Raw genomic sequence first — 13,846 nt, forward strand, 5'->3', positions numbered from 1 at the left:
TAAAAACGTGAAGACCACTTTACTTAGTGACTGCTATCAGGATGTGAAGAGATTTTCAAACCGCATAACAATAAATGTATCTGGACAAAACTGCCTCTGCTTTTGAAATCAAACTTTAATGCTCCAAATCTCATATTTAGACTTTAGCCTGGATTTGACATCCATATACATTTAAAAAGCTTTGTTTAATTAAAATTTTTAAAGACATAGTGACTCTTTATGTTTGGGAATGTGATAGGAGAGAGGCAGTGAGAGAGAGAATTATACGAGGGAATGGGCGGGCAAGAGAGGGAGGGAGAGGAAAAAGCAAAGTAAGAAACTTTCTTATTTTCTTTCTCTTGCTCTCTCTTCTCAACTCGCCGACCTTCTGCAGCTGCATCAGGGACCATTGTAAGTTTTGCCAGAACACATGCACACAAACGCACACGCACACACGCATTCACACAAGCAAAAAAGAGATAAAACTTTTATTGTGCTTTCATCATTTGTTATTTAAGGGAGTTCAGTTTAACATCATATGAAGATTTTGAGATCTTGCAGCAGGAAGTTCTCACACGTGTGTTTAGGGTTTGTTGGCAGATTGTAGGCAGATGGACAGATACAGATGTGAACATCTGCAAAGCGTTCATGCTTTGCGACAGCTGAGATCCGCTACAGATGTATAATAGCTCTACGCCTGTAATGCATCTTTTATTGTAAACTGTTTAATGTGTGACTTCATGCTATTGTATTGGTTTTTCATGTTTGATATTATTTAAACTTTTCAGATTTGTTTTGTTTTGATGTTGCTCCTACTGGATATTATTTTTGGTTAGTAAAAAATGCTGGGTTGTTTTTAACCCAGGGCTGGGTCACTGTCGGACGGAGCACACTGCTGGGTTAAACTGACCCAACTGCTGGGTTGTTTTAACCCAAATGCTGAGTTGTTTCAACATGGTTGATTGACAATAAACCATCAGTTGGGTGATTTTGGCCCAGGGGTGTGTTCTGTCCAATAGTGACCCAGCCCTGGGTTAAAAACAACCCAGCATTAACTCATTTGTCCAATAAGTCAGATTTTTCTTAAAGCACACAAGATGATTTTCAAACATTATTAATGAATCATGTTGGGATAACGTGGATCAACAGGATTTGTACAAACATGTGAAGTTTGTACAAATCCTGTACTGACATGAGGAGATGTAGTTAATACGGTTATACTTCAATTTAACCTTTCTTTGTAATGCTAAAAGAATTCAAAATAAAAAATGTTTGGTTAAAAATAAGTTTCATCGGACGCACGTGAGGTGATGCGATAAGCGTCTGGTCTGAACTCTACTTCCGCTTACAGTTTTTTAAATGGTCTGACTAGTTGCTAAACTGAACTCTTGAACAAATACCTTGTCGAAAATAACAAATGTTTTGGTTTCCTAGGTATCTACGTGTTGTTTATTTTGCTTGTTATATAAATAAACTACGTTTAAAGTACTTTGTTGTTATTTATTCTTACTAACAGAGTTTCCAGGAAGTTACGTGTTGACCACGAAAGCCGCTTGTTTATGTTGTTACTGCTAAAACCGTCTATACAAGAACGCTTTGACTAGTGATCTCAGACTTTGTATCCTTCTGTTCTCTTTTGACGTGTCTAGATTTTTCTACATTTGTTATGCGGGTAGTATCAAAACCTTCAATTTTATTATGTGTCTCAACATGTCAGACCCAGCGACCTGTTATAATATGATGCTTGTTTAGAGACTTATAGAGGCTTGTATAAAATTTACTGCAGGCACATCATAAAAACCCACTGGGTTAAATTATAGGCCAGTAGGGAGGTGTATGAGAGCCTTCAGATCTTCTTATCTGGGTTACAGTGAGATCATGTAAAACCCAAAGTTTCATAAACTACATGAAATGATGAGCTATCAAAACTCTTTCTTCACTGAGCACCAGGAAACTCAGATTTGGACTAAGATGTTTACTCAGAGACTCAGTCTGACTTCAGAGACTTGGTTATCCAGGTATACCAAGATTTCAAAAATACACAAAATTCTGTGATCCGATTTCCAATATATAAGCTGTGTTTACACAAAATTATTAAATCATGAAGTCATGTAATTGATTTGATGTTTATATTTAAAATTTATTGCAAAAATATTTTTTAAAAAGAATATTATAATTTAAATGCTTTATTTGCACATGGCATATATGCATGCACGTTACTTAAAAATAAAATGTGTCCAGTTGTAAAGTTATTTGTACACGCAGACATTTGAGATAATCTTGGCATTTTAGGGTTGAAATGGCAATACCGCAACACCATAAATCCATGGTATCTTTAATGTTATCATACTACCAAAATATAATATTGGCCCATGCATAATGGTGAACATTACAATATGCATTTCATAATGGATTTTAGCAGCCTCTTGTATTTTAATGGACCCAGTTTTGGAACGCTAAAGGCAGAAAGCAGAACTTTATTCATTCCTGATGTTGCTATCGCTCTAAACAGATGAAACCCATTTTTAATATACTATTTCTATTCGGCATAATCGAATGCTGTTTTTATATCAGCATAATGGATCTTGTTTATATTTAGTGTCAGCAGTGGTAGAAATTGTTTTCACTAAAATGAACAATTGTATGCATGTATCTCGGATGTGTGTTGATACATTTGGAGAATTAGCAGATGACTTCTGATGTGGGAGTCAGACAGATTAAACTGTGTTCAGGTTGGACACAGACCAACAGAAACATTAATGTATGACCTGAAGGGGGCTAAAATTTGTCAAACTGCCTTCCACCCTCTTCTCACCCCCTCCCTTGCCCTCCCCCTCTCTCTCTGCTTCCCTTTTTTTATTCTCTCCCTCTGCCTTCCCCCTCTCTTTCTCTCAGTCTTTTCAGTGTGCTTAATATAAAATAGTGTTTTTATCTTACTCCATTTATTTGCATTAACTATATTTATTACCTAATCCTGTCTACTGTAAAGGGACACTCCACTTTTTTTGAAAATATGCTAATTTTTTGTGTGTGTGTGTGGGGGGGTCTTGGGGGTGTAATGACTCCCTAAAATAACTTTCCACCGTTATTTCTTTTGGTAATACGAGATTGCAAAAGCACAGGGAATTTTATAAATGGGATTATTAAAGGGAGCATATTGAAAATATGCTCATTTTCCAGCTCCCCTAGAGTAGGCGGCACAATTAATTGAAAAAGAATCACGATCTCGATTCATACATACACGCGGTCCTTTTTGTAAATGACGACGATTCTCTTGCATGTCCAGTATTTCCCAGTATTCAGATACTGCGTTCACGTATTTACATTACAACAATCCAGATGTTTTGTCAGTTGAACTTCCTTACACTCACGCTGTGTAAAACCAAACCCCATTTATTCACCAATCAGACCCAATCGTTTCTCTCCTCTCTTTTCCTCATTTGCGGTGTTTGGATGTCACTCGCGTGACGTGTAACAAAGCGGCAAACCTAAACACATCGATTTACTTGATGTATTTGAAGTGGCAATTTTTAAACAAATGAGAGGAAAAAACGTGCGCCATTGCGGAAAATCCTGGTGGCGACTAGGGTGGCCATTCTTGCCAGTTCCGCCGGACACGTCCCGAACATGTTTTCGGGTTCGTTCTCCGGAAGTTGCGTTGGTCGAGCGCCTACGTCATAAAATTTTAATATTTAGGGTTTGATTTAAGAAAAGCAACCGTTACATTTCAAGGTAAGAATGAAACTACAATGATTGTATGTCTTAAAAGAAATAGATCTTAATTTTCTAATGTATTTTAACTGAAATGTGATGACGTATGCGGTCGAGCAACGCGACTTCCGGAGAACGAACCCGAAAACATGTTCGGGACATGTCCGGCGGAACTGGCACGAATGGCCACCCTAGTGGCGACGGAGTGACAATGCAACAATATTGGTTCAAAAAAAGGGCAAGGAAATAAGTTACCTCTAAACGTTTCTCAATCGGAAAGCTGCAGCCTCCGTAGGTCGCATATGCAGGCTGCATACGTCCTCGAGCCTGGTTTAACTTAACTGAGCGTTACATTCGCAAGTTATAAACGTATTACAACAATTTACGATTAACTAAGAATAATAATCAACTTTATTATTGTTAATATCGTTTAGTTCTTTAAAGGTTTCGTGTTTTTAAAGTTTTGAGGTTGACCAGTTTGATTAAAATAAATAACAACTGTGCTTTTTTGTACAATTACTTTTATTTATTAGTGTCAACATTCTATTGTTTATGTTTAACAGATAACAATTTTAAGTTACTCATCTTCTAAAATAAGGAAAAGAGACTTTGAAGACACTTTATTATAACTGAAAGTCCGGTGTAGCACATTTTTGTTACTTGAGTGCAATAAATGTTTTTTTGTTGAAAATATGAGAATCTTTTGAGAGAATCGGGATCTCAATTCCCATGGAGAAAAATCGTAATTCACATTTTAGCACGAATCGTGCAGCCCTACCCTAGAGTTAAACATTAGATTTTTACCGTTTTGAAATCCATTGAGCTGATCTCCGGGTCTGGAAGTACCACTTTTAGCATAGCTTAGCATAATCCATTAAATCTGATTAAACAATTAGCATCGCGCTTAAAATAACCAAAGTGTTTTGATATTTTTCCTATTTAAAATTTGACTCTTCTGTAGTTACATTGTGTACTAAGACCGACGGAAAATTAAAAGTTGTGATTTTCTAGGCCAATATGTCTAGGAACTATACTCTCATTCTGGCGTAATAATCAAGGAACTTTGCTGCCGTACTATGGCTGATGCAGGTACAATAATATTACGCAGTGCCCGAAAATAATCCCCTGCTATTGAAAATTACCAAGGGAACCATTTTTGGCTGCTGCGTTAAATCACTGCGCCTGCTGCAGCCATGTTACATCAGCAAAGTCCTCGATTATTACGCCAGAATGAGAGTATAGTTCCTAGCCATATCGACCTAGAAAATCGCAACTTTTAATTTTCCGTCTGTCTTAGTACACAATGTAAATACAGAAGAGTCAAGTTTTAAATAGGAAAAATATCAAAACTCTTTGGTTATTTTTTAGCGTGATGCTAATGGTCTAATCAGATTCAATGGATTATGCTAAGCTATGCTAAAAGTGGTACCTCCAGACCCGGAGATCGGCTCAATGGATTCCAAAACGGTAAAAATCAAATGTTTAACTCTAGGGGAGCTGGAAAATGAGCATATTTTCAAAAAGGTGGAGTGTCCCTTTAATTATCCCATTTTTTAAATTCACTGTGCTTTCACAATCTCATATTACCTTAAAAAATAACGGTGGAAAGTTATTTTAGGGAGTCATTACCACCCCACATATTTTTACAGGCTGCAAATCTATACTTTTTCTTCAGGTTCCACTATGTTTGGATATGGGCTCGTCTGTCTGTTTTTACATCTGGTTGTCTCCGTACCTCAACCACCGTGTCGTCGATGCTGCGATCACCTCCCACCACTAGATGACGCTGCAACACTAAGACAAGGCATGCCTGCAATCCCGGAGGTCCGCACGTTCATCAACATGACCATTCTCAAAGGTATCCCACCAGAATTCATTCATGCATTCATTCAATGACCGATTGGTTGGGTCTTGTGGCTCAAACAAAAAGACTAAACCAAAAAGTAGTTGGTAAATTTTGCTTCTATATGTAGCTTAGTGCAGTGGTGAGCATTCCTGGTCCTGGAGGGCCACCGTCCTGCAAAGTCCAGCTCCAACCCCCAAACACATCCGAAAATCCCAATCAAAGGCTTCAGCATGACTTGGAAGTTACATTCAGGTGTGTTTGATTAGGGTTGGAGCTAAACTCTGCAGGACAGTGGCCCTCTTAGTGGTATAACATTGCGTTAGCAGCGCAAAATGTCATGGGTTCGAATGCACTATAAGCCGCTTTGGATAAAAGCATCTGCCAAATGCATAAATATAAGTTAGCATGCAAGATAGTCACATTTATACAAGATGAAGAAATCCTCTATGTCAGCACTGACTTTTGCACACAATTCCCATTCCAACCGAAGACTTGGCTCCCACCAACCTTAGCTTTGTTTAAACCATCAAAATCATCTGCAGATGCTTAACATCACACATTACAACATGTTTCAAAGTCGAATAAAGCAAGACAAAGTGTCCAAGAAGGCATTGTTGTGATTCAGCAGGGGCTGAATAATACTCTTTGATTGTATTTCCATCTGTGTTTATCCCTTTGAAAGCCCCAGTTAACCTCTTAGCTTAGGAAACTTTGCTTCATTGGAGACCAATTTGGCCAACAGGAACTAAGAGACCTGGCAGGAAAGGTGCTGATGTGGCGGGAAAAAGTTGAGCAGGGTTGCTTATGCATGTGTTTGTTGCATGCACGCATGCAGGAAATGCAGCTTGTGGAAATTTTGAGGTCTGAGCCAGTGCCCGAAATTGCATGCTGACCCAGACAGGCAAAAGAGAAAAAAAACTTTCTTGGGACTTTTTAGAAGCGGTTATTTGAGGTTTTGAGAGCTTTTTTTAGCCTAGCAGAAGTTTTGTGTTGCATTGCCACAGAGGACATTAAACAAAAGAGTCATAAAGTTCAACGGTCGGTTTTCTCTTTCAGGAAACCTACAGTCATGGTAGTGGAACAATTTTTTGAAGAGAATCGTATGTTAGTATGTTAAAATGTTTGTTAAAGTATCAACATGTTTATATAAAGCAATATGCACACTATATGTTATACAACAAAATGTAATCTAATAATAAGATTAGGAGCACAAGGTTAAATATGTTCCTTACATTATATAGGACGATTTTATGTAGAAATTACTTTAATTAGGTTTTCACAGACATGATCACTTATAGTAGAGCAGCGAAGATGTAAAATGGGACATGTTTTTACATGCATTTAACATTTTTTTCTAAGGAGCCAGCCAGATGTTTACAAGTAGAAAGTTGTTGTATCTACCCTGTTTTTCTTTTTCCCAAGGTGACAAGGGTGACCGTGGAGAAAGGGGAACTCCTGGAAAGCTTGGGATCGAGGGATCCCCAGGACCACGGGGTGCGGAAGGTCCCAAAGGAGCCAAGGGACAAGCCGGAGCTCCGGGTGACTCTTGCAAGTCCCAGCATTCAGCTTTCTCGGTGGGCCGACGGAAGTCCCTTCATAGCGTGGATAACTACCAGGCCCTGATTTTCGACACCATCTTCGTAAACATCCCCGAACACTTTGACATGTTTTCTGGGAAGTTTCTTTGCCACATACCAGGTATCTACTACTTTAACGTGAACATCCACACGTGGAACTTTAAGGAGACGTATCTTCACATCATGCAGAACGAGAGCGAGAAGGCGATCGTTTACGCTCAGCCGAGCGACCGATCCATCATGCAGAGTCAGAGCGTGATGCTACTTCTGAAGGAGGCCGACGAGGTTTGGGTCCGCCTTTACAAACGCGAGCGTGAGAACGCGATATACAGCGACGACGTAGACATTTACATTACCTTTAATGGATACCTCATCAAACCAGAGACGGAGTGAGATGACGAATGGTTGGAAAGTATGACAAATGGACAGGTTTATGAAAGTAGCAGTCAAGCGATACAAATTAAAAGGATGACCTTACTATATATATTTTTATGATGTTTCTAATCATCCCAACATTTTATATTACATTTCAGTGCATTTATGCATTTGTCAAATGCTTGATTTACAATGCAATTCAATCTGACATCTTATCAGTATGTGTTTTTCCTGGGAATTGAACCCATTACCTTTTGCACTGCTAATGCAATACAGTCACACAATGCATTGCAATCTTTAATTCCTTTTATTTACCAGTACTAGCCAACAGGCTTTTGTGTTTAGACTTGAACTTTTTCAGGTCAGACCGAATAGCTGGACCTATGGTTTGTGTCAGGAAAGGGGTTTGGCTGAATTATGTTAGTCATTTATGTTATGTTTACATAGTGTGAGCGACTATTTGGACAGCACCTTTACTGGCCCCTTCGACCTTTGACAAACATTACCAGGCGACTTATGGCACATGCAAATATCATCATGAAGTATTTGAACCGGTTCACCTTTCTGAGATTTAATATCTGTAGCGTCAGCGAATCAAATATTAGATATTTTCATTTTCTCTGCTGTTAGTGTTTCTTGGCAATTGAAGGGATGTTGTGGGTGCTTGCTAAGTGGTTACACTTCAAATTATGGTTTGTTTTCAACCCATGCATGGTTGGGTATGATATGGACATTTTTCCAACCTGGGGTGTACGCACAGGGTCGAACCCATATCCTTGAAAAGTAGGGCTGGGTATTGGCAAGGGCCTCACGGTACGATACATATCACGGTACAATACGTTGCATGCTGCGATACATTGCAATGCTTTTTCTTTTTTTATCAAAAATGTAAAAAATAGAGCTGATTTTTGTTTTACTATTTTTTTAAAGTCAAAGTGCGTCCACACGAAAGCTGAAGGTGTTTTTAAATTTTTTGCCATTTTTTCACTCCCGCTAACTTCTGAGACATAGGCCGTATATGACAGACAACTGGACAGCGACAACTATAGCAACGGCGGAGGAGGTCATTTGATACAGATAGTAGAGATTGAAATATCGATACACTATCGTGGAAAAAATGATCACGATAGTTAGCTGTATCTATATTTTTGCACAGCCTTACTGCAAAGTATAGTTTTTTTTACATTGCAACAAAATGCAGTGCATCCTCTCAAGGCTACATACTACATTCTCCTATAGGGACATGCGTGACCTAAGTGTACAATGTACACAGGTTATAAAAATCGGTGGTGCGCGTACAGTACGCGGACCTTCGCATATGTGTAAAAAATAATTCGGCTTTAAAGTATACTAAGTGCATTGCTATGTAGTTATTAGGGTTTTCGGGGTGGTTGCTACATCAGGGCCCACACCCAATACTCTTCTTACTTTGATATTTCTTTTTTTACCTTCCTCATTTTTATGTTGGTTCCTTGTGTCTAGCACACATCCCCTTAAGATGGCACATGATTTAAAGTATCATTCAAGTATGTAGCACAAATGACACTAACATATTACTTATCAGAGTCTGTGTCCTCCTAAGATCTGCATGCAGTGCATGTGGGTCTTTTTTATTGGACACATGAGAACATTTTGTTGTGTTAAACAGGATGTATGTGGTTTTACTATTTCGGTTGAGAAAAGCCCACTTGAGAGAGACTTAGATGATGGTAATAAAGAGGAAGAGGAAAGCGACGTTTATGTCTTGAAATCACAAGGGGCTGATGGTAGTGTTGGTATAATTGATCTAGTTAAGAAATGGTGCTTAATAAAATGTAACAATAAATGTTACAGAACTTTTTAACAAGGAAATCAGGTGCTAAACATCCAATGCTGTGGCGGCCGGTGACTTCATTTCCAAAGGGTGCAAATTCAAAATACGTGTTTCATGCGTCTTGTCAAAATACTTGCACACACGTTGAAAGAGTTTATGATAAAAGAGACGGGCTACATACATGTTGTGACGAGCTTCGCATCATGCGCCTTCGAAAAGGAAGTCTATGGCCACCACTGATCCAATGTTTATAATTATTATTGACATCAGGTGCTTAAAGTTACAGACTTGAGTGCAATGATTTACTTGTATTTTGTTTCTAAATTAATATCTAAAGGAAATCTATACATGGTGCTTTTTGTTTATGTACTGTATGTGTTATGTCTTATGGAAATAAATAATTGTTTTTAATGCCACAGTATGTTAATATTCGTTACTGTTGACTTCGCAACTTGTTTTTCCAAAATCCAAAATACTCACGATTCACAAATTCAAATGCATCTAGTGTACAAAATAGCTCACTAAGTTGTGCAATATTTGAAGGGGACAGCAATTTGTAGTAGTGTCCGAAATTAAAAAGTGGACTTATTTAATTCCATAATGCACCACAATAATGACTGTACAACCAATGTACACTCAATGGCTAGCGTGCCAAAAATAAACTCCTGCGGCACTTCCGGCGTGTTCTTTATCATTCCCTCAGGTAAAAATATTAGAGAACTAATGTAGGAAAAAGTAAATTAGGATGGGGGGGGGCTCTTTTATGTATGTGGATTGTTATGTATATGTCCGTAAGGCTAAAAGTCTAAAAAAAAAATTGCGTCTTAGGATATAATGCTTAGGTCACAGTCAAAAGTTTGTTGTTCTTCACTTCTCATCTTTGCTGTTGCATTTATCATTTGATTAAATATTGAAATATTTTATATTTTAAAATTAAAGTTAAACCATTATGGAGCAGTTTCCCTAGGGCTTATCCTCGACCCAGTAGGTATGTTTGTTAAAACGTCCTAATATAATTAAGGCCTTGTCCTAAATTAATCTAAACCCTGTCCGGGAAACCGCCCCTTATAGTAACATTACTTACAAAAACATTCATTTAGCAGGATACTAACTAAAAAAGAATGACGTACACTACTAAAACACAAGGTTGTCCAGGCCACAACTAACGTTACACCAGAACCTGCTACACTTCATAAAGACTTCAATTCCACTAACAACAAAAATAAAACAATAACGTTACATATCAAATAGCAATAAACGTCTGTAGCATATTAAATTGTACTTACCTTAGATAGATAAAAACGGCGCGTCTCGAAGAGAACTTTTTATAACGTTATCCACTCCATGTTGATATTTGTATGTGATGATGTCATTCCTTAACGCGCGAACGAAATGAGCTGACGATGATGACGCCGAAAAACCGCCAAAATTTGATGTGTTAATTGCATGCAGTACAAGCACAGCCCGTGCTTAATAGATCGTTTAATATAAACTTACAATTCTGTATATGGGTATTTCCCAGAATTCGGGCCTATTTATGTCCCCAGTGTGTAATTCTTTTAAAAACTAATCAAATCTAATAAATTTTAGCACCATTAATTAGTATAAACATGGCTGCGCTTACAATATTGGTGTTTTGGGGTTGTCCTTCACCAGAGTTTTCACATGTCGTGCCATATCTCAAACATTATTTATCACAAATTAATAAAAAAATGCATATGAATTAAATGTTGCTTGAACAAATAAACTACATGCATAGATTAAGCATATATACGCATGTTGTACTTGTATTTTGCTTAAGTTCTACCTGTCCCATGGTTTAGCTGTCATTACCAACATACTCTGCATAAAGGGACTTTCCCACAGTTTTTTTTATCAAAAGTTTATTTTGTAGCCATGGTAACCTAATGACATATAGTGGATCACATGAATTTCAAGCTGCAATACTGATGCCTTTATGTCCAGAAAAGTAAGTAAATCTACTCTTTATTCATATGCGTCATTACCATATGTGTTGTATTTCTGTATTTTTAAACATTTTTTAAATCACTTTAATAGTTAAAATGGTGTACATTACATGTAGAAATCTATAGCTACTCTTGTTTAGTCATCATCTTAGCTAGTAGGACAAGTTTTTTGACAAAAATGTCATTACCAGCACAGTCATTACCAGCACAATACATTTAAATTATGTATAAATAACAAAAGCATCCTACAATTATACATTTCTGACAATGTATCAAAAAGTTTTGATATATGGCATTCACTTAAAATAAGTTTATATTCCAAGCCAGTGTAGATTGATGAATCAGAAATTTAGATACGTAAATGACTATAATTCATCTTGCAAGTAAACATCTCATTAAGTACAAGATAAATTAGATTACATGCGAAAGCACAAAATGTTTTAAAAGCACTGATTTATCATTTAGGTTTTATTTTTTACATATATTCGATGATGTGATGGTAAAGACACATTTACAAATGGCAAAAAATCATAAATTCCCTTATCTTATGGTCTCAACCAAGCTCATAATGTCGCTCCTGATTTAAGGACGGATAATTTGATGTATACCAATTAGTCAAATTTGGAATTTTAATTTTTTAAATTGCAGCAACCCAATTTGGCCCTTAAAGGGGCCATGGCATGAAAATCTGACTTTTTCCATGTTTAAGTGCTATAATTGGGTCCCCAGTGCTTCTATCAACCTAAAAAATGTGAAAAAGATCAACCCAGTAACTTCGTTTTGGTAAACCATCCTCTGCAAGCACATGAAAAAATAGATTGTTGAAATTTGGCTTTCCTTATGATGTCATAAGGAGCTCTTATTATAATAATACCACCCCTTAATCTGCACTATCCAACCACAGCACTGCCATTTAGTGCAGAGAAAAGCACAATTGAGTTGCAACAAACCACCATCATTGTGATCAGTGATTGAATTTCATCAGCTCATTTGCATGTTAAAGGACACACCCATAAAGGCACATTTTTGCACACACCTACAAAGTGGCAATTTTAGCATGCTATAATAAATTATTTGTATGGTATTTTGAAGTAAAACTTCACATATGTGCTCTGGGGACACCAAAGATTTATTTGACATCTTAAAAAAAGTCTTGTGCCATGGCCCTTTAATCTGAGAAATGCCTATATATGCGATCTTATATAATTTATATACATCAAACTACAACCAAACTGCATTTCCTAATTTTTATAAACAGAACTCTAAAGCTCTGCGTCTGGAGACTGATAGCCTATTGAATAAATAAAGAGGCGAGTCTATAAGAGGTTTACATGCTGTTTTTTACTTTAGTATATTAATTTCTAAATCTAATTGTTTAAGTGTATTATATTTTACAGTACTGTGTTTTATGTAATGATGTGTTGAATTTTCTGATTCATAGTCTTAATATGAGTTATTTAAAGTTACCGTTGGAGAGATTGGTTCTTCCTGTGAGCTAAATTCTGCTTAGGAGCCCAAATGTTATTTATATATGTAAATGAGCAAATTTACGCAATTAATTAAAATATTTTTTTTTTAAGAAATAAGCTACCTCATGATTGCTACCTCTATTTTGTCCACCAGTGAGTTTTATTGGTGCTCTTCTCCCCTCTATTGGTAAAAGAGGATATTGCAGAAACCATTTATCACAACAAATAGAAATGAATCAATTATTACATTTTATTCCACCGAATCTCTTTTATAAATAAGATTATCATAATTCATAAAAATCACAGTAATAAACTTTTCTGAATTATTTACAATTTTTTACAAAATGTCAATCCCCGTACACACACAAACAAAAAAAAAGAAAATGAGAAATATGTAAATCATATTTAATTACAATTACATTCGATCAAATTCATAAACAATGATCAGTTAAATGAGTTTTACAAAAGTCAAAGCAGAATACAGTATAAAATATTTGACCTAACATATGAAGACTGCTGCATAGATGTAAAACCTTATGACCTTATGTTTTTACACATACTAGGTTTATATAAACCATGGTTGAAAATATGTAAAAGAATACCAACCATTATGTTTAAATTAACCTATCCTTAGTTGTTTCAACCCACGTTTGGGTCAAATTTAGAAATTGTCTATATTTGACCTAAAAGTGGGTTGAAACAACCCAGCATTAAAGAGTGAACGTATCGTACTGTACTCACGCAAATTATGGCTTTTAATTTAGATGAAGGAAGTGCAAACGTTCTGCATAATTTACAAATGTAAACATTCACGAGTGTCATCAGATAGTAAGAAAAAAACCTCTTTAACAGGGTTAACAAAGATAACATTGTTCTCCTAAACAGGTTTGTACACAATGATCCCTGACTCATACCACTATAAAATTGAAGCCTTATAAAAAGCTCAGATTTAATTTCATCATTCTGCCCCTCTGAGGATCTCAGGTAATGGGGTTGAAAAGATTCCCTGTTGCAAAAAAGCAGCCACCCACCGAGTGACCTCGGTTATAAACAAAGCGTTTTTTTCTAAATCATGTCATCTTTATGAGACTTCTACCTGAGATTTTGTA

At 36.6% G+C, this 13,846-nt stretch overlaps 1 protein-coding gene across 1 annotated transcript; it reads left to right on the forward strand.

The window, feature by feature from the left end:
- Positions 1-265: 265 nt before the first annotated feature.
- Positions 266-9,722, forward strand: c1qtnf6a (C1q and TNF related 6a). Its single transcript, XM_055194639.2, has 3 exons — positions 266-390; positions 5,366-5,548; positions 6,959-9,722. The coding sequence occupies exons 2-3, from the start codon at positions 5,374-5,376 to the stop codon at positions 7,504-7,506; spliced, it is 723 nt and encodes a 240-aa protein (XP_055050614.2). The 5' UTR covers positions 266-390; positions 5,366-5,373; the 3' UTR covers positions 7,507-9,722.
- The last annotated feature ends 4,124 nt before the right edge of the window (positions 9,723-13,846 follow it).

This window comes from Misgurnus anguillicaudatus, chromosome 19, assembly GCF_027580225.2.
Source record: "Misgurnus anguillicaudatus chromosome 19, ASM2758022v2, whole genome shotgun sequence".
Classification (NCBI taxonomy): Eukaryota; Metazoa; Chordata; class Actinopteri; order Cypriniformes; family Cobitidae; genus Misgurnus; species Misgurnus anguillicaudatus.

Coding starts and splice junctions, on each gene's coding strand:
- c1qtnf6a (XM_055194639.2), top strand. CDS start 5,374: ATGTTTGGATATGGGCTCGTCTGTCTGTTTTTACATCTGGTTGTCTCC. Junction 5,549..6,958: donor CAACATGACCATTCTCAAAG/GTATCCCACCAG, acceptor CTTTTTCCCAAG/GTGACAAGGGTGACCGTGGA.